At 36.6% G+C, this 27,974-nt stretch overlaps 1 protein-coding gene across 5 annotated transcripts in view; it reads left to right on the top strand.

Moving 5' to 3' along the window:
- Nucleotides 1–27,974, top strand: part of MED23 (mediator complex subunit 23) — a 507,528-nt gene that overhangs the window by 439,513 nt on the left and 40,041 nt on the right. For 4 of the 5 annotated variants that reach the window (XM_067136121.2, XM_067136122.2, XM_067136119.2 and 1 more), the window contains exon 20: nt 27,058–27,342. In XM_067136121.2, coding sequence (XP_066992222.1) covers nt 27,058–27,342 — 285 coding nt within the window. Of the gene's footprint in view, nt 1–27,057; nt 27,343–27,974 lie in introns of those variants that run through there. The other variant, XR_010858539.2, reaches the window with a different exon arrangement.

The raw sequence follows: 27,974 nt of genomic DNA, 5'->3' as shown, positions 1-27,974 counted from the left end.
CAGTCTGGTTTTAAGAAAGGACACAGTACTGCAACTACACTAATCAAAATCACAGATGACATTAGACGGGCTATGGACGAACGAAAACTGACTATACTTATCCTTCTAGACTTTAGCAGTGCGTTTGACACTGTAAATATAGACATATTGTTAGCTAAGTTACAAAAATTTCACATGGCTCATTCTGCTATTCAGCTCTTGGGCTCATACCTCAAAAACAGACGACAGCGAGTTGTATCAAACATGAAGACTACAGAATGGAGGACTAAGCTATCTGGCGTTCCCCAAGGGTCTATTCTTGGACCTCTTTTATTCTTAATCTATATTAATGACATCTCTTCTCATCTGAACGACTGCAACTATCATCTTTATGCCGACGATCTTCAGATATACTCACACTTTAAGGTCCCCGACATTGACAAAGCAATCCACCATATGAACTCGACTTTAAATTCAATTAGCTCGTATGCTAAAGAGAACTGCCTATTAATTAACCCGAAGAAAACGCAAGCAATCATAATAGGACAATCTAGACTTTTAAATACGCTAAACATCATACAACAGCCTAACCTCATGCTCTGTGGTGAAGCTATACCTTTTCAGAAGTCTGTAAAAAATCTAGGCGTTGTCATGAATGACACATTAAACTGGAATGACCATATAATAAGTGTCTGCAGGAAAGTATATGCATCTCTTCGCCCCCTAAAAATGAAACAATCCATTCTTCCACACAGCATGAAAATAAAACTTATTCGAACCCTCATTTTCCCAATAATTTATTACTGTGATGTCGTATTAACCGATGCAACTGCAGAACAAACTATGAAACTTCAAAGGGCAATGAACTCTTGCATACGATTTATATTTTCTTTGAACTTTAGGACACTTATTTCCCCTTATTATGAGAAGCTATCCTGGCTGAAAATTGATCAACTAAGGAATTTACATACTGCGACACTAATTTTTCGACTTCTGAACGAATCTACACCTGAATACCTATCCTCACATTTTAACTTCCTCTCATCTTTCCATGGACATAATACCAGATCAACTTCTACGCTTATGATACCGGTTAATCATTCATCTGTATACAACCACTCTTTCCAAATGTCTGGGGCAAGGCTATGGAACACACTCCCTGTCAGTATACGTTATAGCACTTCAACAGTCTCATTTAAACGGTCTTGTCGAGATTTAAGTTAGATTTATTAAGGGTTTAACATAGTTCTATTGAATTTTTAGGGTGTTTGTTGTGGAATTTAAATGTTTGTTGAGAAATTGTTGGAGGAATTGGGAAGTTTTATATGTCGGGCTATTTCGGCTGATTATGATGGATCGAATTTGAATGTCTTCTTTAAGTACCTTCGGTAGTGATCTGACGGTGGGTAGTTAGGGGTTCATATTAATGAGTTTTTGGTATTCGTGTTCGTTGAATATAAAATGAAGAGTTTTTAAAAGTGTTTTTAAATGTTGTTGAGATTTTGTAGTGGGATCCTTTGAGACTATTGTGTAGGCTTCATTTGAAAAGAACTCATCTGTTAATTGGATAAAATCCTGTTTTTTCATTAAGGCTTTGGTTACTATGATGTTGATAGCTTGTATTTTTTTTTCTTATACAGTATCTTGGATCTGTTTTTGTAAGGTAGAGTTATTTTTGTTAGAAACTTCTTTTACAAGGACAGGTAATTTCTTTTTAATTTCGTCAATAATCACCACAATAGCCGAAGCCTAAGCAAACATAAACAAACAAATTCCAGCAGACAAACAGAATAATGTAAAATACAAAATTAAAAAGAAATTACCTGCCCTTGTAAAAGAAGTTTCTAACAAAAATAACTCTACCTCACAAAAACAGATCCAAGATACTGTATAAGTAGGGGCCATATTTTTTGGTAATAACGATATGCACGAGTTTTTTTGATATCTTCTTTCTTGTCTATATATGACTTCCCAGGTACTAAAAATACCGTCTTTTAGCAAAATGAACTTGCGAAATATCGCGATATTTGATTTATTGCATGAATTGCGCAAATAATCGCGAATTATATACCACTTAGTGCGAAAAATGCGAAATGGCACCGGAAAATGCTTCTGAGAACTGGACTATCGTAGTTTCCTTCTCATTTGCCTGATAGCGCTGTATATTCTGCACACAAATGCACACAAAGCGGTAAGCACTTTGTATCGAAAGTATGTGTGATCAGTTCTGCGATCTCTAAGGCAGTCGATAAAAATTAATATCTGTCATCGATTACAGCACATACCGTTGTGGTCATCACAAGATACAAGATCGGTCGTAGATACAGTAGTGCGCAATGAGAGTTTGTCACATACGAACATTTATCGGCAAATGTCCAACATTTAAGTATAAAAAAGCCAAAAACTGAAGTCACAACAGGTTTTTTGAGGGTCGAAGAATACAACAGTAAGGGGTTCTATGTATTTGATGCTGCAAGAAATATTCTAATGTATCAATAGTGTACCGGTAATATTCGTAAACTTGAAACGTACGATATACACTGCAGAGAATCAGAATTAAGCGAATGAACATAATTCTAAAAGGCAAATAACAATCGGCGATACTTTACAGATCGTAAAGGTGGGTTGAAAAATTATAGAAAGCAAGCCAACATGCCTCTAGAAAAATAGGATAATCCTGGCATAAGGAAGAGAATGAATTAAAAGGAAAGATAAATAATACTGTCTTTACTGTAAAATATGACGGTATTGGTAGGCCTATCGTAAATAAATCGCCTGTTTGAGTAGTAGTAATGTTATTGTTTTTGTGTCCCACTAACCACTTTTACATTTTCCGGAGACACCGAGATACCGGAATGTTGTCCCGCAGGAGTTCTTTTACGTGCCAGTAAACTAGTGACACGAGGCTGACGTATTTGAACTCCTTCAAATACCACCGGACTGAGCCTGGATCGAACCAGCCAAATTGGGGTCAGAAAGCCAGTGCTTTAACCATCTGACCTACTCATCCCCGACCGTCGAAAAAGAGTATATCCATGAACATCTTTCAGAGCTATATGACTTTGCAAAATGCAATGAAAGCACATCTCGTTGAGGAAGTGAAAGAAGACAGTGTTAGCAAAGTTTTAGGAGGTTTTATAAAAGACCACAGTGAATTTGCAACCAAGTGTTTGCAAGCTTTATGGTTTCTGACGTCTAATGTGGTCAGCGAGAGGATCTTCTCTGCTTACACAAAGACACTTGCTGACTGTTGCACAACTCTGCATCCTGATAATCTTGAAACCATGCTTAGTTTTTACTTTGGAGACAAGTAATTCAACGTCTGAAAATGTAGGTTATGTATAAATGTATATCACAGGGCAGATCACGTAACTTCATTTCGAAGTTTCAGTGATTTATATATTTATTTCTATAACAATTTGCATATTTGGTTTTTCTAAGATTTAATAACAATGATACATTACAAGAGTTTATTTTAAAACCCCTTATCACAAAGTTAGTTACATTTACCCCCATACGCTACTACAAGGAAGATTTCGCAGGAAACATCAATCAGTATGACAATTTATTTCACGAAATACCTACCGAAATAGTGTCAGTTTTAACACCGAAATCAACAGTTTTATGTAACCAAAAAATAAGGCCCCTATGTATAAGAAAAAATGTACACGCTAACAACATTATAATAAGCCAACAAAGGCAATACCATAGTCTTAATGAAAAAGAGGATTACATCCAATTAACAGATGAGTTCTTTTCAAATGAAGCTTACACAATAGTCCCAAAAGACCCCACTCCAAAATCTCAACATAATTTAAAAACACTTTTAAAAAACTCTTAATTTTTATTCAACGAACGCAAATACCAAAAACTTATTAATATGAACCCCAAACTACCCACCGTCGGATCACTACCGAAGGTATATAAAAATGGTAACTAAATGTATAGTTGATTTGAAACTTGAATTTACACTGCAACGAAATAAGCTATTTATATCACTGAACTTATAGCTCGTAACTTGGAATATATTTGTAAAATTATTTTGTAAATAATATTTTTCAAATCCAAGGATCACGAAGTAAGTAGGTGGTTATTTATACTTACTTCTTGATTAAACATCGATACGGTCATGAAATGGACAACTTGTAATGGACAACTTGTAATCCAAGGATCACGGCGATTTATTTTCAGAATCCGCTATCTAAGCCATGTCCATGCCTTTGGTAGGTTCCCAGCCTTTTCACCTTCCCAGTTTATTGTTCACTAGTTGGCCCTAGTTACGTACTTCTTTTGTTGAAGATCCGCGTAATGTCAGCTACTGTTTTTCCGAGTGTGTAGTGTTTTCTTATATTGTGTATTGTGCTTTTACCTTCCCCTTTTAACTGTGTTTGTGCCTTGTTTGGTGTTACCACTGTAGTAGAGGTAACAAAAAAAGACGTCCCCATTCGCTCCGTCATAATCAGCCGAAATAGCCCGACATATAAAACTTCCCAATTCCTCCAACAATTTCTCAACAAACATTTAAATTCCTCAGCAAACACCCTAAAAATTCAATAGAACTATGTTAAACCCTTAATAAATTTAACTTAAAACCTAATTACAAATTGTGCTTTTTTGGCGTCACTAACATTTATTCAAACATCCCTGCTAAAAACTATAGAAATAATAAAAAATAATCTTTCCAAATACAGCATTTTAAGCAAAATAGTAATAGAAGAATTCCTAAAATTATTGAACTTTGTCTTACAAAAACAGCTATTTCACTTTCAACAATAAAATATACAAACAGGAAAGCCTGGCCATGCGAGACCCTATCTCTGGAATACTTGCCGAAATTGGTATGGATAACCTCAAAAACAGCAAAATAATAAAAATCATCAATGGATTAAGTCTCTGGCTATGCTATGTTGATGACACGCTAGTAATAATTGACAGAAGTCTCAACAACAGCAAAAACATATTAACTTATTTTAACAACCTAGATAATAGCATTAAATTCACTAAAGAGGATGAGGACCAAAACTCACATTTTCTTGACATCACAATAACAAGAACTTCTAATAAGTTTGATTTCAAATTTATAAAAAACCCTCATTCACCCCTTCAACCATAAAACAAAGTTTCCTTCATCCACAGTCACACAAACAAGCCTCCTTTTACAGTATGGTATACAGAGCTCTTAAAAATTCCCCTTTCAACCACCAATTTAAAAAAAGAAATAAATACAATAGAAGAATCGCCACTTTCAATGGATATAATCCCTCAATCATAGACAAACTACTTAATAAAGTTAAATTAAAACTAACCACAAACCTCTCCCCAATAAAAAATGACAAATCAAAGTATGCAACCTTTACCTACACCAACCCAATCATACACCAAAAAACCAACACCTTAAAAAGAACAAGAAATCAAAATAGCTTTTAAAACCCCAAATTCAAACCAAAAAATGTTCTTCAACCACAATACAATAAATTCAGACAAAAATAAATACTCAGGCTCCGGTATCTATAGATTAAAATGTACCGAGTGCCTCAGCTCATATATCGGGCAAACAGAAGAAGATTCATAACTAGGTACACAGAACATTTCAATGCTCAGAAACACAACAAACACTCAGCAATGAGCAATCACATGAAAGAAACAGGGCACAACTTTACCACAATCGAACAGGATCTCCAGATTTTAAAAAGAGTAAAAACAGGTAGACTCATGACCGAATTCAAGAATTTATACATTTATTTGGACCAATCATACAATGCAAACAAGAATTTAAGTGATCTAATAGACAACAGAAGCCCTTTATATGACCAAATAGTAATACTATTCAGTGAAATAAACCTTTAGGACAAAAAAATTCTTTAATATTTTTGAAACAATATCCAAAAGTACTCCTTCCAAGTGAACGAATACATCACCCCCCCCCCCAACATACGCGATTCCCTTTCATGCGCCAATCATAAGCCGATAAATGCATCACGCCCATCTGCCTCCTCCATCATACACAACTCCCTCCCTTGCACCAATCACAAGCCTACAACCCCGCCCTCTCCAGCCCATCCCCCTCCACCCAGATGACATACGTACAACACGAGGAGTAAAAACGTTAGCGACCACTAGTGTCCTAATAACGCTTCACACAATAGGTCAACAGGCCAACAACACCAAAGGTAAGCACCAACATCTTCTTACTTACTTCTCCCCCCCCAATAAAAACAACATTTCACTCTTATTAAAATAAATTAACTACAGTTTCTTCTTCGTTTCAGAACCAACCAATAACAAGAATCGTAACGCAATTCAACAGCCGCAATCTAACCATCAAACTTCTACAATATTCTTCAACAACATAAGTTTCACAATCAACCTTTAAAATTTTTTTGTCACTCGGAAGAAGAAAACAAAAACTATTCAACATTCTTTCCAAGATATCAACTCAATTACAAATAAAAACGTCTAATTTGAAGCAATGAATATTATCACCATCTTTGCGTCAAAAACATATCAACGTAGCAAGTGACGGAACATCATTTTCAGCAAACTCACATGGTTGACTCACAACAAATTAGGCCAACTACAAGCATCTGTTGAACTGCATGTTAACACGATCTCGCCAGATTAAACTATATTATTTATAAATTTCATTTTCCGTATTGACAGATTCAATATATAGACAAGAAATGTGTTTTTCCACCAATCAGTACACAATTTATTGTAAATAGATTACACTAGTACCGGTTTCGGCTCTTAACGGCCATCATCAACTAGTACATTATTAGTTTCCAGCCATTAGACAAAATCACAAGTTGTTGTTATGTTAGACATTCGGATGTCTAATGGGGATTGGAAATGTAGTATACAGTAGCATGAAGTTTAAATATCTGTGGTCAATGGTAAAAAGTTACAATAAGTTAGAACATAAGTATATAGAACACATTATAACATATGGGCCACAATATAAAACACTTAAAAAAGTTCTAACACATTAAAATTTGGTATGTATGGGTTAGACACTTACTAAAATTTTAGTTCATGTTGCTTAGATTCCATTCTTCTATCTTCTGTGTGGTTCCTTTGCTTCTATGTCATGTTGGTTTTAGCTGTGTGAGTTAATTTTTGAGAATATTCTGAGGCTGATATGCGTCATATTGCTACGGACCTTTGTCATGAAGAAATTTTATTGTGTTATATAATCCAACTTGGTAAACTGCAGGTCTTGAGTTTGAATTTAGAAGCAGTTGGTGGCAACACCTCTCTCGTCTATGTTCGTTTGTGGTTGTAGTCTGTAAAGATAAGCTAATATAAGTATACCAGTAGTGTGTGTATGAAGGAATGGCTGGTGTGTATATGGAAAGAGTACTTACTATTGTTGTTGTGGAGGTCTTGTACCAGTATGTCTGAAGGCTTGCTGTGTTCTACTTTGAGTGCATCTGGGGCTCATATTAGCTGTGGAGGGGGATGTAGGTGGAGGGGAAGAAGGAGTGGCTGTTGGGGAAGTAGGGGTGGGGTCTGGCTTGTGATTCATTGGTTTATTAGAGCGTCTGTTTACTATTTTGAGGTAATCATTCTTTAATGCCGGAATGGCTTTATAAAAAATGATGCTGGTTTTCTCTGTAATATCGTTAATGTTATGATTGGGATTAGCGTATTGGTCCAAAGAAATATAGAAATCTTCGGTTATGTTGAGCAGGGGGCCCTTAGAGTTTATGTTTAGTATTGTCATATCGTTATTGATGTCTGTGAAACTATGCTTAGATTCTTCTACATGTTGGCTTATTGATGAGAAATGGTTATGTCTTATTGCATTTATATGTTCATTGTAGCGGATGGTGAAGTTTCTGCCTCTACGTCCAATATAACTTGTGTCACAGTTGTTACATTTGATACAGTAGACACCTGATAGGTTGTATTTATTATTATTATTATTATTATTATTATTATTATTATTATTATTATTATTATTATTATTATTATTATTGACTATTTTAGTGTTATGTATAATGTTGGTGCTATTGTGTGAGATTTTGAATGCTATTTTCATGTTGTGCTTCTTGAAAATGTTAGTTATGATATATATATGGGTGTTGTTAAAGGTAAATAGGGCATAATCTTTTTTGGGTTTGGCTGTTTTAGCTAATTTAGTTTTAGGTTGGGATTTTATTTTGTGAATGATTTTGTTGACCATTTCTTTGCTATATCCGTTATGTTTAGCTATGTCGTGGATTAATTTCAATTCATTATTTTGGTCTTCTGTTGTCATTGGGATGTTAAAAGCTCTATAAATCATACTATAATAGGCTGCTCTTTTGTGTGTATTGGGATGAATGGAGTCCTTTTTTATGGTATTTAAGGTGTGTGTGGGTTGTCGTGTCTGGTTATTGTCAAGTCTAAGTAATTTAGTGTACGGTTATTTTCGGTTTCTTTAGTGAATTTAATTTGGGAATCTAAAGTGTTAAGTTTGTCTAGTATAGTTTGTGCGTCAGTGGATCTATTATCTATAATTACGAAGATATCGTCAACAAATCTGCACCAAAAATGTATATTATCTATTTCGTTAATTGACGTGTGTTCTAAGTAATCTATATATATTTCTGCTAATATTCCGGAGGCAGGAGAACCCATAGGTAGGCCTTGTTGCTGATATATGGTATCGTGAAATCTGAAATAGTTATTGTTTATGGCGAATTCAAGTAAATTTATGAATTTGTTTATTTCTAAGGTACTCAAGTTGCTATGGCTTTTTAAGTTAGATTCTATTATTTTGATTGTTTGTTTAACAGGAATGTTAGGGTACATGTTTATTATGTCAAATGAACCAAGGGTATGCTGTTGTTCGATCTTTAGCTCTTTGGTTCTGTTGTACACACCAGGCATTACTTCATACACTCACTACCGGTATACTTATATTAGCTTATCTTTACAGACTACAACCACAAACGAACATAGAAGAGAGAGGTGTTGCCACCAATTGCTTCTAAATTCAAACTCAAGACCTGCAGTTTACTATATTAAAATTTACTAGAGTACATCACAGTTGGATTATAATAACACAATAAAATTTCCTCATGACAGAGGTCCGTATCAATATGACGCATATCAGCCTCAAAACATTCTCGAAGATTACCTCACACAGTTAAAACCAACATGACATAGAAGCATAGGAACCACACAGAAGATAGAAGAATGGAATCTAAGCAACATGAACTAAAATGTGTTCAGTTATGTTACTTACAATCAAATGATGTCTCCTCCTTTAAGTGAACTACGTACCTTTTTATCAATGTATTATCATTGTAATGTATTGTATATTTACCTATACATACCAAATTTTAATGTGTTAAAACTTTTTTAAGTGTTTTATATTGTGGCCCATGTGTTTTAATGTGTTCTATGTACTCATGTTCTAACTTACTGTAACTTTTTACCATTGACCACAGATATTTTAACTTCATGCTACTGTATACTGCATTTCCATCCCCCATTAGACATCCGGATGTCTAACATAATAACAGCTTGTGATTTTGTCTAATGGCTGGAAACTAATTATGTACTAGCTGATGATGGTCGTTAAGAGCCGAAACCGGTACTAGTGTAATCTATTTACAATAAATGGTGTATTGATTGGTGGAAAAACACATTTCTTGTCTATACATAGATTAAACTATAAACAACTTGTGAACTGTCGACTAATAAATGTTTGGGCAACACACGCCAAGGACAAATAACGACATTGGCCCAACAATTGGAATGCTTTTCCTTCCCATTTTATATTCAACATTTAACTTGTTTTATATTTTTTCTACTATTGTGGCTACTCCAACCACTACTCTTATACCTTCATATCTTCCACACAATATAAATAACATTTGTTTGAGCGCCAGTTGCTTTTTTTTATTTAAGAAAAACAACAAAATTCGGTAGAGCATACCTCTCATATCAATTATCTCAAGGCGTGAGGTGATAAACTCACATATTTGGCAATATACAGGGATATGGATCAGGACAATATTAAATTACTGTTGCATTTCCACAATTGAGGATTGTACATGGAGCTGGAATCACTTATTATAATTAAAATAAAACTGAGTTTATGACTATAATTTACGTCACAATGAACAATCATTGACGTCTTTTAATTTAACAAAAAAATATATCGTGAGATTTGCGGTCCTAATAAAAGGAAAATTTAATTTAAACAAAAAAAGCTATTGGCATGAACTTGAAGTGAGATGTGATATCACCGCTGATTACATTCTTCTTCATGTTATGAATGCATAACATGTCTGATGCTTTAATTACCTGATGTCGGCATACACCGCTGTTGAACTTGAAATTCTTGGGAAAACCTCTGAGCTGAAGTCGGGAGCCGTCTGCTGTTATCTATATATATAAAATAAGAGTTTTGTCTGTACATTCCTCAGAATTTGAAAATAATGGTATTTCCGTATCGGTCATGTCCATAGTAACAAGAAAATGCACTTTTTACTTTTCCGTAATTTCTGTCTGTCTGTCTGTCTGTCTGTATGTATGTATGTACACGCATCACGAGAAAACGGTTGAAGAGAATTTAATGAAAATCGGTATGTGAAGTCAGGGGATGAGCCTCTACAATCTAGGCTATAAATCATTTTACTCGCGCTGAGTGAAATGGTAGTTTAGGGGAAGGCCTAAAATTGAATTCCCAACTATCTATGTTATTAGTGGTCTAATGAAAATCGGTATGTGAAGTCGGGGGATGAGCCTCTACAATCTAGGATATAAATAATTTTACTCACGCTGAGTGAAATGGTAGTTTAGGGGAAGGCCTAAAATTGAATTCTCAACTATTTATGTTATTAGTGGTCGTATTTTAAAGAAAATGGGTATGCAAAGTTGGGGAATAAGTTGCTACAATCTAGGCTATCAATAATTGTATTCACGCTGAGAAAAATGGTAGTTTAGGGGAAGGCCTAAAATATAATTCTCGAATGTTGCTGTTATTAGTAGTCCTATCTTGATGAAAATCCGGATGCAAAGTCAGAAAATAAGTCGCTATAGTCAAGGCTGTAAATTATTTTATTCACGCTGAGTGAAATGGTAGTTTAGGGGAAGGCCTAAAATGTAATTCTCAAATATTTCTTATTAGAGGTGTAATCGATGAATGCTACATAACTAGGGTTATATAGTATTAAATTTCCTATTATTCATGTCTTATACATTGTTACCGTACTGGCTATGATCACAAAGATATTCATAATTTTGGATTTTTGTTACTAATTCCATATCAGCGTCGAGTAACCAGAAATGGGTAAACCGTATTTAATGAAAATCGGTATGTAAAGTCGGAGAATAAGAAACTACAGTTTATGGTATAAAATATTTTACAAATCACAGAGTCGAAAGAAAACGAAATGTGAAGGCCTACAATATATAAAGCACATAACATTGATCAACAATAACATTACATTGACCATTGTTTGTCATGATGTGCTTTGTGTCATCTGTTGCCCTTCATCTCCGGTAGATAGGATTACTGTTGCGTACAGAGTATTTTTTATTTGATTTACGTCGCACCGACATAGATAGGTTTTATGGCGACGATGGGATAGGAAAGGGCTAGGAGTGCCTTAGGCCTTAATTAAGGTACAGGCCCAGCATTTGACTCAAAAGTGGGAAACCACGGAATACCATCATCAGCGCTGCCGACAATGGGGTTCGAATCCACTATCTCTCGGACGCAAGCTCACAGCTGTGCACCGCTAACCACACGGTCAACTCGCCCAGTCGTACAGAGTGTAACAGCCTGCCTGAATATTGATGGGAAGTAGCTGGGGAGTTAGATAACTTTCTTCTTTAGCATGACATTTCCCTGGTTTATAAATTTTCTGATACTACAGGTACGTAACACACTGGATCATCATAGCATTCGGGCTATTCAATCCCTAATCTGAGGCACTGATTGGAATGAACAGTGTGCATATTTAGCGGAATAATGGCAGATGAGTGTTCCTGGCAATCTGCGGCCTGGTCATCCCAGCTCTGGAACTTTGGACTATTAGATTGGCACCGCAATCTAACCGCAGCACTGTTCGTTAAAAGTGATAAAACGTGCGGCTTTCCATTTGATCGAGTATTTTATATGATAGCATTGCTTTCAATCGCTACATTCATACTTATGTTTTTGTAATGACCTGTGTTGATTTCAGTTAGGAAAACCATAAAGTCAATCTTTCTGAGAATCCCGTAGCGAAGCACGGGTACATCAGCTAGTCTTCTTATATAACAAGGAGTTGGCCTACATACCATGTACACGTGTAGGGAGCTCCAATGTAATTACGTCCACTCAATATGTTATAAGAAATTTGAAAATATTATTGAATCATCTTGTGAAGTCCATCCTCACAAAAAGATGATGTTTCTTTATCAGCATAGTACCCGTCTCTGCTCGGATACAACCACCACTTGTAGACTTCCTCGATTATTACTTCTTCAAACACAACTCTTAGCTCTGACCATCACTCGAAGACCACTTCTTCCATTTGATACATCTGACTGTTACATATGATCTGCACGATCTGAATATGATACCTCTCACCACCGTCGCATCGACTTATATAACCTCGCGATAACGACTCATCTCCCTACTCACTGTCCATCCCTTCCACTTCAACATACAGTAGCTGGCGAATACTGACACTTGGTCGCAATCACGTGCCAACGCACTGATGTCATCAGTCATGTGTCGTCTAAGCGTACCCAAGCGGATTGAGGATGACTATGCTGAATGCGTCACCGGGAAATCTACTTGCACAGTTAAACATAGCCTCGATTGCAAAATACTATGCCAGCTCATCTAGCCAGAGTTACAAGCCACAGCATGACAATATGAAACCAACAAATCTCACTTACTACAATACAGAATAATTACAAACAAATTTCACTTAACCTATGATTAAATACAATAATATACGTGATACCTAATTATTACAGTCTAAATGATGAGAAACAGAATATATAAAATCTAATGAATCGGGTTAATAATAATAATAATAATAATAATAATAATAATAATAATAATAATAATAATAATAATAAATACTGAATGGAATCTGTAACCCTGTTGTACGGTTACAGAACGCCTCCCTCATGAAATAATCGATTAAATGAATCGATTGATTCATGAAATATATACATAATCACCTGAAATCGAGTACACCATAGATACATGTATAAAAATGCCCTTTACAAATTGGGTACATAGTATCATCCATCTGGATGTTCGTTGTTACACATATAAAACATTCATCACTTATCATTTTCACTTTGATTATACAGTATTATTTACATACAGATTACATTTCTTTCTCACTTCTGTCGTTTCAAACGTTCATTTAGTGTTCAAAAGTAATTCTCGAAGACATTTCATTATATACACTGTCTCCAAGCACTGGAGTTTATTGCACTGCCGTGCTTTACTTAATATCACAACACACGCTAATTTCACTGAAGTCCTGTTCGCAATGCCAGCTTCATAAAATATGGTGAATTAACATAGTAATGAGAATTAATCCACAAACTCACATGATATATTTCTTAAGATTTCTTATATTGTATGTGCCTACGATATTTCCTTCCTTGTCTTCTAATGAATAAGCACATTTCCCAATCCGTTTCACTACGGTGAAGTATCCCTGATATAACAAGAAAAACTTAGAAAATTGACCAGCTTCTGCTGATGATGGGAGTGGCACTCTGAGTAAAACCTTGTCACCAAGCTCAAATTCATCCAATGTAGTCTTTTTCTGCTGGCGAATACGTTTATCTCCTGCTTTCTTTAAATTCTCCCTAGCCAGCTGGATATAAAAATCCTTAGTTTTCTCCTCTCCCAAGTCCAAGCCTAACATACTCGCAATTTCATCAGTAGGCTTCCTGCCTTGATGAATTTCATAGGGCGTAAATCCAGTGGACTCGTGCAACGTGATATTACACCAACGTTCGACATTACTCAACTGTGAGAACCACGAGTTGTGTTTGTCATGCACATATGCCGTAAATATACGTCCTATTTCACGCATCGTTCTTTCAACCATATTGCTTTGCGGGCAACGTATCGATGAAAATATAGTTTTGATCCCCAGTTCATTTAGTTTGGTATTCCAGATCTTCGAAATAAACTGGCTGCCATGATCAGATAGTATTCTGAGGGGACATCCGAACTCAGGAATATATCTGTCCACGACCTGTTTGAGACAACCCCTCCCTGTAGCTTTCCTCAATGGGTACATCTTGACATATTTGCTGAAGGCATCAATCAAGACAAAAACAAATTGGTAACCATATCTGGATTTAACTAACGGTCCAAACAGATCAACACTAATAAGCTTCCCGGGTCTGTCAACAATAACAGCCTGCCTGGGCCCCTCTAGAAGTCTAGTCGGGTGCTTAGTGCGTTGGCAGAGATCACACGTAGCTAGTATTTTCCTCACGTGCCTTCCTATATTCCTCCACACAAAGTTACCCTGAATAGCATATAAGACCTTATTTGCTTCAAAATGACCCAGCTCCTTATGATAAAACCAAATCATATCCTCTTGCAGGGCTTTAGGTACACATACATTGAACTTCCCAGAATAACATTTCCGAGTGAGAAAACCATTACATAACTTATACGTAAGTTTACCGTTCACTAGAACAGTACCTGGTTCCTTATCTCTAAGCGAGGTCAACAGTCCCGCCAACTCTTCTTCTCTTTCCTGCTCGGACAACAGATAGCGAAGTCTATCTCTTTCTGCAGTATTATCAGTCATCGAGCCAACACAAATCAAAATACCTTCTTTCACCTCTAAAGAGACAGTATTTTCCTCCTTAGGGAGATATCTGCTGAGAAAGTCAGCCATAACATTATCTTTCCCTTTAATATGACATATCTTAAAATCATATTCACTTATGGCTAAAATCCAACGAGTCATACGATTACTAGTTAGTTTATAAGTATTTAAGAATACCAAGGCCTGATGGTCAGTCCATATCTCGAATTTATTACCTAAAACATACATTCTAAACTTACTTAATGAATACATGATTGCAAGAAATTCAATCTCAGTGATCGTATATCTCTTTTCTGCCATACTGAGTCCACGACTTGTTAAGGAAACTATGCCTAAATTGCCGTTATCATCTCTCTGACATAAACATCCAGCAACTCCCTTCTCTGAACCATCAGTCATGAGAATAAATTCACGATCTGACATTGGATATCTCAACATAACTGCTTCATTAAATCCATCCTTCAACTTCTGGAAAGCCTCATCATGTTCTTTCCTCCACTTCCACTCCACACCTCCTTTCAATAGCTCACGAAACGGCTCTAACAGCGCAGAATATTTACCCACAAAACGTCGAAAGTAATTACACATTCCCAGAAAAGATTTCAATTGTTTAACATTACGTGGAGTAGGAGTGTTGTTTATCTTGTCTAATCTCGTCTGTTCCGGTTTTACCCCCTGTTCAGATACAGTGTGTCCCAAAAATGTAATCTGTTTTGAACACCATGTCGATTTACTCAGTTTTAATGTAAATCCCCCTTCCCTGATTTTATGTAGAACAATCTGTGTTTCATGTGTTCCTCAAACGTGTGGGATGCTATAACAATGTCGTCTATGTACATGGTCACAAAACTATCCGTATCTCTCCCTAATACTTTACTCATGGCTCTAATTAATGCTGCAGATGAAGTACGGGTCCCGAAAGGCACCCTGGCGAACTGATACAAGCAATTCTTGTATGCAAACGCCGTAAGTGGACGGTCGCTTTCTCTAAGTGGAATCTGACAGAAAGATGACGACAAATCAAAAGTAGAAAACCATTTTCTACCTTCAAAACGTTGAATAAGTTCCTCTACCGTCTCCGCCCTTTGCTGATTGGCTTCAATTCTCATATTCATTAATCTGCCATCAATGCACAATCTTACCGTGTTATCCTTCTTAGGTATAATAACAAGTGGATTTAAATTAGGACTACATGATGGTTCAGTTATATTATAATCTAGCATAATGTCAATCTGCTCTTCAACAGCGCTAGCGTATTTTAACGGAATGGGATATTTCGGTCCTACAAAAGTTGAGTTATCAAGAACATTAAATTTGTGTTCGTAAAGATGTGTTCTACCAGGCCGGTCACTAAAAACATCACTCTGTGATATCAATAATTCACACAATTCGTCCCTCTGACTCTCCGCTAAATTACATTTCTCCACTGTCTCATACAATTCATCTCTAGAATCTCTCTGTATAGACACATGGCAGACATCAATATTTTTCCTAATATTAGGAATTTCACAAGGCCCTTCCATACTAGAACACACTTTATTCACACTAATTTCTGACAAAACATCATATGGTAAACTGACTTCCCTGCTATTCTTTCCCCAAATAAGATTGACATTACACAGATCAAAATTTAATTTAATCTTGTGACACGTTAACCAGTCAGTACCTAAAATAACGGCATAAACTAAATTAGGCACAACTAAGCATGGTTGGAAAATACATTCTCCACTTATGCTAATGGGGACAGCTATTTGTTTATTCACTCTTTGAGACTTGTTTCCAATAGCTGTTACGATGAACGTATTCCCCACTGGAATTTCCGCTACATCATACTTCTCTCTCAAAACTTCCTCATACAGCTTGGAATTTACACATGAATTCTCACTACCAGAGTCCAACAAAATCTTAAATTTTCTGCCCCATATCAGCAGTTCAATCGTCGGTGTAACAGTAACACTACTTAAATTATCCTCATTACATAATATAAGATCACTTAACAAATCTTGCCTTATATCTAAATTTAAATTACACTTATAAAATTTATTGTCTACGATTAAGTCGTCACTTAAAACATTTGAATTATTGCTACTTAGGTCACAATCATGTTCACTTACAACTATAGGCTGATCGACATTAACATACTTATCTACCTTATACGTGAACTCACCATTTACGGACTGTCTCAGTGACCTGTTTATACAGTCCGTTGCGCGTTTAAAGTACTTGGTTCGGTTACGACTTGTTGGTTACACACCTCAGTCGGCCTCCCCTGTTGCCTATTTCCTCTAGCGTCATTATTATTATTATTATGGCCTGTATTCTCCCGCCTCCCAGCTTCTGGTTGATTACCATAATCACGCCTCCCAGTCCTGAAATTTTCCGAACTATTTTGATAATTTCTCTCCCTGTGGAAATTATTATTAGGTCTCTCCTGATATTCTCTTCTGTAGTTACGATTATTCATAGGCCTGTCCTGATTATTAGATTGGTTACCCCTTCCTTCTACATTCCTATTTAGTGTCCTACTATTATTCAAGCTACTACCTAAAGCATCAAAACTTTCCAACAAAATCTCCATTTCCTTAATAGTCTCCACTCTTTGCATACAAACAGCTTCTCTTATTCTATCGGGATAGTGCTTAGCCATAAGTCTAACTATATCAGCCTCAGGTCCAATACATTCTAAATTTCTCCACACCAAAACATGAGCCAAAAAGTATTCAGTCATTCTAACACCCTCGTTAGAATTATACCTGCCAAACATTACTCTCTCTCTCTCTCTCTCTCTCTCTCTCTCTCTACTCTGAACACCTTCACTCCAAAATTTAGCCATGAATTTCTCCTTAAATTCAGTTAGACTAGACATCGAGCTTTTATATACTTGAAACCAAGACTTAGTCTCTCCTACGAAAGCATTAGATAAGATCTCCAATACAGTTTCCCAGCTAATAATATTGTCTCTTAATTGAACAGCAAATTTCTTCTCTACTACTCTCATAAATTCCATCGGGTTAAATTCTTTCCCAGAAAACTTAGGTATATCATGATCTCTGGTGATTAAACCATTATTTACAATTATCTCACGTACATTCTTACTATCACGCACTTCTTGCTGGAGTACTCTCTGGCAACTCAGAAATTTTTCTTCCACTGTTTCCTCAGCCCTTTCTTGAATTTTTCTTAATTCCTCTTGCAACTTTTCTTCCGATTCTCTCACCTTCTGTGATAATGATTTTTGTTCACTCTCTAGATCACCTACTTCTCCAAGTTTTCTTTCCACATGTTCTACCCTACTAATACATTTCCTAGTTTCTTGCCCCACTGTATTGGTTATCTTTTCAAACCTTTCTTCTACTAACTCATTGATTTTTCCTTTATTAGACTCGATCTTGGCGCCTAATTCATCAATCTGTTTGATGCATGTCTCACTAATTTGCTCTATTTCCGTATGGAGATTGCTCCGACCCAATTCCATCTCAGCTCTGATGTCACTACACTCCCTATTTACCTTACTTTCTAAATTATTAATTTGCTTACTTATTTCTAACACCTTATGATCTATCTTATTACTAACATCATCAATCTTCTTATTAATACTATTTATGACATTACTCTGAGCTTCAATTTTCCCACTCATAATATTATTCTGAGATTCAATTTTCTCACTAATGACCGCTTCAATTTTCTCACTCATAATTTTATTCTGAGATTCAATTTTCTCACTCATAATATTATTCTGAGATTCAATTCTCTCACTCATAATATTATTCTGAGATTCAATTTTCTCACTCATAATATTACTCTGAGATTCAATTTTCTCACTAATGATATTATTCTGCTCAGTCATTTTGGACATCAGCAAATTAAATAAACCAAGGTCAATCACCCCTTTACTTTGATCTTGCGTGACAGCGTTTTCCTCAGTTTCTACTATTTTCTGACTTTCAGCAGGTCCCACCTTAGTCACCAACTTCCTATTTATGTTACCACCTTGGATTTCCTTGGACACAATAACCTCAGCCTCATCACCTGACTGCATATTGCTATCCTTGTCCATCTTCAGTTTCCTACTAATTTTTCGCGATCTCAAAGCTATTTCCCCTTGCACTTCCTTTGACATTACCCCTTAAATACAAACTTCAACAAAATGACCTTCCTAACATTACTCGGTGAATTTAACATGTGCGTACTCATTAAAAGAACTGATCCATGTATATTGCCATTCAGAAACACTTTTTCTGAACCTTTCGAGTCCCACGTTGCTGGCGACACGTTGTGGCTACTCCAACCACTACTCTTATACCTTCATATCTTCCACACAATATAAATAACATTTGTTTGAGCGCCAGTTGCTTTTTTTTATTTAAGAAAAACAACAAAATTCGGTAGAGCATACCTCTTATATCAATTATCTCAAGGCGTGAGGTGATAAACTCACATATTTGGCAATATACAGGGATATGGATCAGGACAATATTAAATTACTGTTGCATTTCCACAATTGAGGATTGTACATGGAGCTGGAATCACTTATTATAATTAAAATAAAACTGAGTTTATGACTATAATTTACGTCACAATGAACAATCATTGACGTCTTTTAATTTAACAAAAAATATATATCGTGAGATTTGCGGTCCTAATAAAAGGAAAATTTAATTTAAACAAAAAAAGCTGTTGGCATGAACTTGAAGTGAGATGTGATATCGCCGCTGATTACATTCTTCTTCATGTTATGAATGCATAACATGTCTGATGCTTTAATTACCTGATGTCGGCATACACCGCTGTTGAACTTGAAATTCTTGGGAAAACCTCTGAGCTGAAGTCGGGAGCCGTCTGCTGTTATCTTCTTATATAACAAGGAGTTGGCCTACATACCATGTACGCGTGTAGGGAGCTCCAATGTAATTACGTCCACTCAATATGTTATAAGAAATTTGAAAATATTATTGAATCATCTTGTGAAGTCCATCCTCACAAAAAGATGATGTTTCTTTATCAGCATAGTACCCGTCTCTGCTCGGATACAACCACCACTTGTAGACTTCCTCGATTATTACTTCTTCAAACACAACTCTTAGCTCTGACCATCACTCGAAGACCACTTCTTCCATTTGATACATCTGACTGTTACATATGATCTGCACGATCTGAATATGATACCTCTCACCACCGTCGCATCGACTTATATAACCTCGCGATAACGACTCATCTCCCTACTCACTGTTCATCCCTTCCACTTCAACATACAGTAGCTGGCGAATACTGACACTTGGTCGCAATCACGTGCCAACGCACTGATGTCATCAGTCATGTGTCGTCTAAGCGTACCCAAGCGGATTGAGGATGACTATGCTGAATGCGTCACCGGGAAATCTACTTGCACAGTTAAACATAGCCTCGATTGCAAAATACTATGCCAGCTCATCTAGCCAGAGTTACAAGCCACAGCATGACAATATGAAACCAACAAATCTCACTTACTACAATACAGAATAATTACAAACAAATTTCACTTAACCTATGATTAAATACAATAATATACATGATACCTAATTATTACAGTCTAAATGATGAGAAACAGAATATATAAAATCTAATGAATCGGGTTAATAATAATAATAATAATAATAATAATAATAATAAATACTGAATGGAATCTGTAACCCTGTTGTACGGTTACACTGTATATTAGTTTGTCAATTTCCTTCTACATCATGCATTGACTATGGCTTCAGGCCATCAATTATGTTACTTACAATAAAATGATGTCTCCTCCTATAAGTGAACTAGGTACGTTTTTATCAATGTATTATCATTGTAATGTATTGTATATTTAACATTGAACCAATTTTATATTCTTTCTACTATGTATTAGCTTGTCAATTTCCTTCAACAACAAGCATTGACTACAGCTTCAAGCCATCAATTATGTTATTTACAGTCAAATGACGACTCATTCATTAAGTGATCTATGTACGAATTTATCATTGTATTAGAGTTTTAATTATTTCAGAAACATTTTTATGATGAACTGTAAATTGTATCTCACACATATCATCTTCAAACATATTTTAGAATAATCTTTAACCAGGTACCTGGTAATAAATAACATTTTGATATTGACTGAGGATGCCTCGTATGAAGAGGTGAAACATGTCTCATTATATTTAAACAATGTTTAACTCGTATGTTAACATTCTGTATTGTATTGAATAATAAATAATAATAATAAATAATAAATATTTTCCTGTATACATTATAAGAACTAAGATGTCGCGAAATGGCAATTTGGTGCTCTTTGCCTCAGGAGGGGATCGGTGTAGAGCTGTGTAAAGAAAACACTCCGGCCAACAATTGGATTAGGCATCACCAAGGACTTTCCTGTAGTGAATAGCAACAGGCAATATAGGTGCATATTTTAAGCGAAGTGTTAGATATAACCTAGTCGGATATAGTTCATTTAGGTTAAACCTAGTTATTTATCGCGTTCGGTTGGCGAAGACAGTTCATTTAGCTGACAATATCATCGAATATCTTGACAATCATTCAAGTGATGATATTTCTTTGTCAGAATCAGAAAGTGTAGATGACGATGATGATAATCCAGCACTTCCAGTAAGAAATGTGTGTTTTATACAAAATATCCGACTTTTTCGTTGATATATCACTTTGCACAATTTAATCTATCCTTGGATCTAATCCACATAGAATCTTGATATTTACCATGCTAGTAAACAATAATATGACCTTTCTACCAGCACCAATCACAAATTTGTGCATTGAACACCATTTTTCAGAATTACTTCAAAACTATCAATATCTGAAACTTGTAACTTTGTTTATGTATTGCTATTTTTTAAATTGAACCTTCCTGGTTTAGGGACATGACTTACATGCAATGATGAGTGATATATACTCTACAAGTTTACAACCTTTCATGTTGATATCTTTATTGGTGTGCATTCCATGTAGTTTCTAAAAAATGTGTGCATAGTGGGGTAAATATGGCTGACAGTTTTCACACATCCATCAGCTGAGAACTTCAAAGCGAAAGGGTTAAATATCTGGGGAGTACATTGTCAAATGATGGAAGTGCCAAGAACGACGTATTAAACAGGGTGCAAACAGGATCCGACTTCTTCCATCAAGTATGGAACATAGCATGGGACAAGGGTGTTCTTCAAAGGGGTAAACAGGCCCTGTTTAAGACTTATCTCCAGCCCATCAGGACGTATAGTCTGAAGAGTTGCTTCGTACAAAATAGAGAAGTAAGTCAACTGCAAGCTGTTGAAATGAAGTTCCTTAGGTCAGCTGTACATGAAACAAGGAAGGACAAAATTAGGAATGATCAGATACGAAGAGACCTGCTGGTCAACCTGGCCATGGAAGAAAGGCTGAAGGCTAGGACACGTTAAGCAGATGCAGGTGACTTGAACACCAAGGAAGTATTTTGAAAAGATCATTCCAGGACAGAGACCAATTGGACGCCCTAGAAGAAGGTGGTTAGATTAGATAAGAGAAGACCTAGAGAAGAGAGGAGAAACATGGGATGCCCTAGAGGGAAAAGAAGCATACCAGGACCGTCAGAAGTTGGGGGCACATTGTTCTTAAACATCCTACCCTGTTCGCCGGAAGGAATTCGTGATGATGATGATGATGATGATGATGATGATGATGATGATGATGATGATGAGGTCTAGGGAGTCTTTGTGCCGTTGTCTTTTTCTGAGCCAGTACCTTAATTTTTTGAAGTGTCAGATCCCTTCTGCTTTTTTCTCCTCTGAGTAATGTTAATGGAGGGTGGTTACCCAGTTTACTTCCTCCATCATCTCCATTTTCTGCAAACACATCATTCACTTTTAATTTAAACTGTGTTGTAATTCTTGTTTTTCTTACCTAGCGCTAACCACTAACGTCGTCGTCTTCCTTCTCCGTCACCCTTTGCCCAGGGAGCTCCAGGGTTGGGCTGTGGATCATTGACCTCCCTGGAGACTCTGGGGTACTCCTTAGATCTTTGTGCTGATCCACTCTGACGCTTCATATAGGCTATTATTATGATGGGCTCACTGCTACCGAACTGCCAGGTTTCAGTGGAAAAATGGAAGGTAGGTCAGATAGAAAAGATGAAAGCGAGGAGCCTGACCCAAGTAAGAGGAAGCACCGTCAGGACTCAGCTAATGGAACTGTGGTCGCCAGCCCATGTTCCCGAGTTAAGAGCCCCTTGGGCCCCTTTTAGTCATCTCTTATGACAGGCAGGGGACACCGTGGATATACTTACCGTCGCCACCCACAGGGTGTTCCACTGTTCGCTTATGTATGAAAAAGTAATTAGCACAGAGACCAGTACCAGTTGAGTCTCCCGTGTGGTTACTACAAGTGTACCAGCGATACATACACAGACCAACACTATACAGTACGTAGCTTGCTGAGCGGTCCCTTTACTGCCGTGTTGCTGCTTGCACTTCTCAGTTGCTGCCTACAAACTGATGCAATAGTTTTCACAACCTCACATTTTACAAAAATAAATAGAAAACTCATTTATGATGGAAATCTTTTACATAATCATGCTGGGAAGATCATGCAAATTTTTGTTTTTTCTCAAATTTCCACTTCAAAATAAAGGAGAAACAATAATGTTGGGAGGAAATTTACATGGGTAAATAAGGATGTAAGGAAATATGAAGTCAAACACTAAACTCTAAGTATCTCCACTCCTTTCCTGTCTGACATAGATTACAATCTCTTAATTGAGTTGTCTATAAAAGGATATTTAATCCTCTTTTCTTTATGTTGAAAACATTTCTTAGCAGTGAAAGTAGGGGTTCCCATACTTCGAAAAAAGGAAAAATTAAACAATTTCCTCAATTGTGCCAAACGTTGAAGGGCTAAAGGGTCTGGAAAGCTTTCAAATTGTGAGTCTTGGATAGCTCTATCAAACTAAAATGAAAACAAATTTCGAAAATCACTTCTGGCCTAATTGCAGTTTTGGGAAAAACAGCCTAAAATCACTTCTTTACTCATTTTCTTTTTTTTTTTATTCAAATCCTAGCCAAATTCACTTATTTACATAATTATTTCTGTAATGTCTTCCTTGATTCAATACCCTCAGGCTTTTTTTTGATTTCTTCAAAAATGCCCACACCGAATGTAGTTATAAGGGCTTAAATGGTGCTTAAGTGAAACTCTGCATTGACTCACATTAGCACTCGTAGTGGTGCTTAAGTGAAACTCTGCATTGACTCACATTAGTGCCCGTAGTGGTGCTTAAGTGAAACAATGCATTGACTCACATTAGTGATCATAGTGGTGCTTAAGTGAAACACTGCATTGACTCAAATTAGCGCTCGTAGTGATGCTTAAGTGAAGCTCTGCATTGAGTCACATTAGCGCTCGTAGTGCTGCTTAAGTGAAGCTCTGCATTGACTCACATTAGCACTCGTAGTGCTGCTTAAGTGAAACACTGCATTGACTCACATTAGCGCTCATAGTGGTGCTTAAGTGATCAAAGGGAAACTGTGGTAGAAGAAGGCAAACTGGTAATCTAATCAACTGGATAACGATGATTAAGAAAACGATTGTAATTTTTAGGAATAATTAAAGAATACTTTCTCGTACTTTGTTATATTGTATTTTCTTACAAAATTGTAAAATAAAAAATAAAAAATTTAATCCTCCCAGTCAATACTATATATGTTTTTTTATGTCCAGTTAAGACGAAAGTTCACACATAAATAGGTATGTTTCAACTCGTCATTGGGTCATCCTCGGTAAGACAGTTTTTGTGTTCCGACATGGGCTGATATAATGCTTCAATAATGATTTATGTCAGCCCATGTCAGAATACAAAAACTAAGCCAACAGTATACCGATACCAGTTGAACTACACCAAAGGACAACAAAAAGCATTGAAACAGTAAGACTTCCAACTCAAGACTGGTTTAACAATCATCTTTTCACAGTTTTTTAACTTTCATGCTTTTTAAAAAACTTTTTAACTAACATTTCATTTTGTGTGTTTCCTGTGTTTGTTTTTTAATTAAGAAGAAAGGATCACTCGAATGGGCATTAGATTATAAACTAGATTTTACAATAGTCATTCAACGATCTTGGTCTCGCTTGGCACACGGTTTTATATGATATCTATCACACTTTTTACTGCACAGAATACACACACAATTTTCATTAGGATCGTGATAGGTTTTGTTCACACAAATCTTATGGTGAAAGCCACAAATGGCAAGACATATTATAATATGTCTTTGCTCTTGGTTTTCTCTGGTCCAGTTCCTGTTGAGAATGGCATATGTGATGTAGATCGATTTCTTTCCTCTTGGCTATTCTTCCTTCTATATGCTCAATATAGCTTCTTATGGATGGCAGTGACAGTTGTAACCTCAGATCTTCTACGTAGAAGGATTCTTTAGCTAGCTCATAAACCAGTCTTTTTGGTGCAAATTTCCCCACTCTCAGTGCATGCTTAAAAATTCAACTCTTTACACTCTCAATTTTTGCCAGGTCCTTAATCAACAAGTGTTCCTAAACTACCTGTAAGCCATAAGTACCTATTGGAGATATGGTTGTCTTGAAAAGGGTCATTGCTGTAACCAGGGACAGGCCTGTTATATTCTTGATATTATAAATTGCTCTTATCGCAGCTACTGTTCTCTGTTGTACTTGATGTCGGAATGATTTTGCTGTGATTTGATGGATTATTCCTAGATACCTAAATTTATTGATCGTTTTCATTGGTTGTCCATTCAAGTAGAGTGTGTCTTTCATTGAGGTTTTTCCTCCCTTCCTAAGAGTCATCTGAACTGTCTTATTCAGGTTAATTTCAAGGTGATTCATTTTCACCCATTTCTCAAGCTCTGTTGTCTTTGTGATATCAGTAATGTCTGCTGTAGTAATGTTGAATAATAGAGGACTTAGGGGATCACCCTGTAGCACGCCGTTCGTCTGTATGATGGGTTCTGAAGTAGTAACGCCATCCTCTATAACAATTGTGTCGAACCTCAAAATGTTTTCCAGTGATGTTATTATCTGATTATTCACTCCAGTCATGTTTTTAAATTTTTCCATTATGATTTGTCTTTCTAATAGGTTATAGTCAATGAAGACTGCATAGTATTTGCCCTTTCTCAGGGCCTCTGCTATCTCTCCAAGCAAGCAACTAATTGCCTGTATAGTGCTTCTCCCTTGAGTGAATCCAAACTGACAGTCTGGTATATTTGCCTCTTCTTCCACTCTGTTTGCTATTATCTTCATGTAGATCTTGAAGAGAATATTTTCCAGTGCCACATTTCTGAATGACTTGGGGTTGTTTGTTTCTCCTTTACCTTTATACAGAACTTTAATTGTGGATTGTCTCCATCTGTCTGGAATTAATCCTGTTCTAAAGCAGTAGTTGAATATGCTGGTCCAAAGTGGTAGTAGCATTTCAATGGACTGTTTGAGATGTTCATAGTAAATCTGATCGGGGCCAGCTGCCTTCCCGTTTCTTGCTTGTTTCACTGCTTCAAGGACTTCTGTTTCCTTTATGGGTCATGATGTAGTTGTAGTGTCTATCCCTGAAGGGTGACTCAATGAATTTTGTACATAATCAAAGTTTTGGCTGTTCAATATTTCCCCAAAGTGAGTTTCCCATGTAATCATAGGTATTTCCTTGCCCTTTGATGTTGATTTCTTCCGTAGTACGATAAAGGGGTCTAACTGTGCTTTTTCTACCTATTTCCTTGCCTCTGCTTCCATATACGCTGACCGCTTTTCTCGTAGTAGCTGTCTATATCCCTTTCTATAGGTTGCGTAGATCTGTAAATATGAATTCGATCCTATAGTTCTCGCTCTATACAGGGCTCTGAGTGTTTCTTTCCTTTTTGCGTAGTATTAGTTGTCATAGCAAGGTTGGGCTCTTCTCAGTCTGCGTGGCTTTGTTGCTTGTTGTAGAGCTGTTGTCAGTTTTTCCACTGCCCCATTTAGGTTGCCTTTCCTATGTTTTTAATGCATCATACACATCTTACTGAGGATGACCCAATGTGTGGTCGAAACATGTCTATTTATGTGTGAACTTTCGTCTTAATTAGATGTAAAAAATATATAGTATTGACTAGGAGGATTAAAATATTTTTGTGCAATTTTGTAAGAAGTTCAACTGTCAATACGGATTCAACAATGAGAATCATAGCCTGTATATTTTATTTACCTAAATTCTGCTGCTCATATCCCTAGGATGTTGCCTTGCTATACTATTTTGGCATGCGTGTTGCAGGTATACTGTGATCCCCTTCAACCAGATCCATCTGTGGATCAACTCGGTAGGCCTCATCATGGCTGCCCTCCCAGACTCATACTGGTCGGTGCTCCATGAGCGGCTGGTTGAGTTGCTGAGCTGCCCACAGCTGACCCAGTGGAACTATCGGAACACGCCGTTTCAGCTGTTCAACTTCTCTGCCACTCACGATGCCCTACTGGAGAACAAGTTCTCCTACACCCTGGCACTCGCTCACTCCATGTGGCACCATGCTGGTGTCGGACAGATCTCCACAGTACCTCAGTGAGTTGATGAAATCTGTCTGCCATTTTCCTGTAAAATTACGTATCATAATAGAAATATGAGGGCGGATCAAATATAAACGGGAATTATTTTTTTAATTTATTGCATTAAAAAAATACACATATAGAGATCACTTTTCTACGTAGTGTCCTGCCTTCGATATACATTTTCTCCATCGGATTGTTAAGTTTTTGATGTCGTCCTGATAGAAAGAAGAGCCAGTTGCACACAAACTCTTCTACACTTGCATCATCATCATCGAACCGCTGTTCCCCTAGGTCTTGTTTGAGTGGTCCAAACAAATGGTAGTCACAGGATGATAAATCTGGACTGTACGGAGGGTGTTCCAGAGGTGTCCAGTGAATTTCATCCAAATTTTCCCGCGTTATAACGGCAATATGCAGCCTTGCATTGTCATAGGGAAGAATGACGTTTAGGATCGGTTGCCGGCATCGCTCATTGCGATATGCAGCTTTTGCTTCATCCGAAAGGTGACAGTAATAGTTTGCATTAATTGTCCTTTGTTCATGAAGAAAATCAACCAGCAAAATGCCCTCAGAGTCCCAGAAAATGGTTGCAAGCCCCTTTCCAGCAGATGGGCGTGTTATGGCCTTGACCGGACCTGCTTTGTC

This window comes from Anabrus simplex, chromosome 1 (assembly GCF_040414725.1).
Source record: "Anabrus simplex isolate iqAnaSimp1 chromosome 1, ASM4041472v1, whole genome shotgun sequence".
NCBI lineage: Eukaryota > Metazoa > Arthropoda > Insecta > Orthoptera > Tettigoniidae > Anabrus > Anabrus simplex.
The sequence above is the reverse complement of the archived record's forward strand: the minus strand, read 5'-3'. Positions and strand labels throughout refer to the sequence as shown.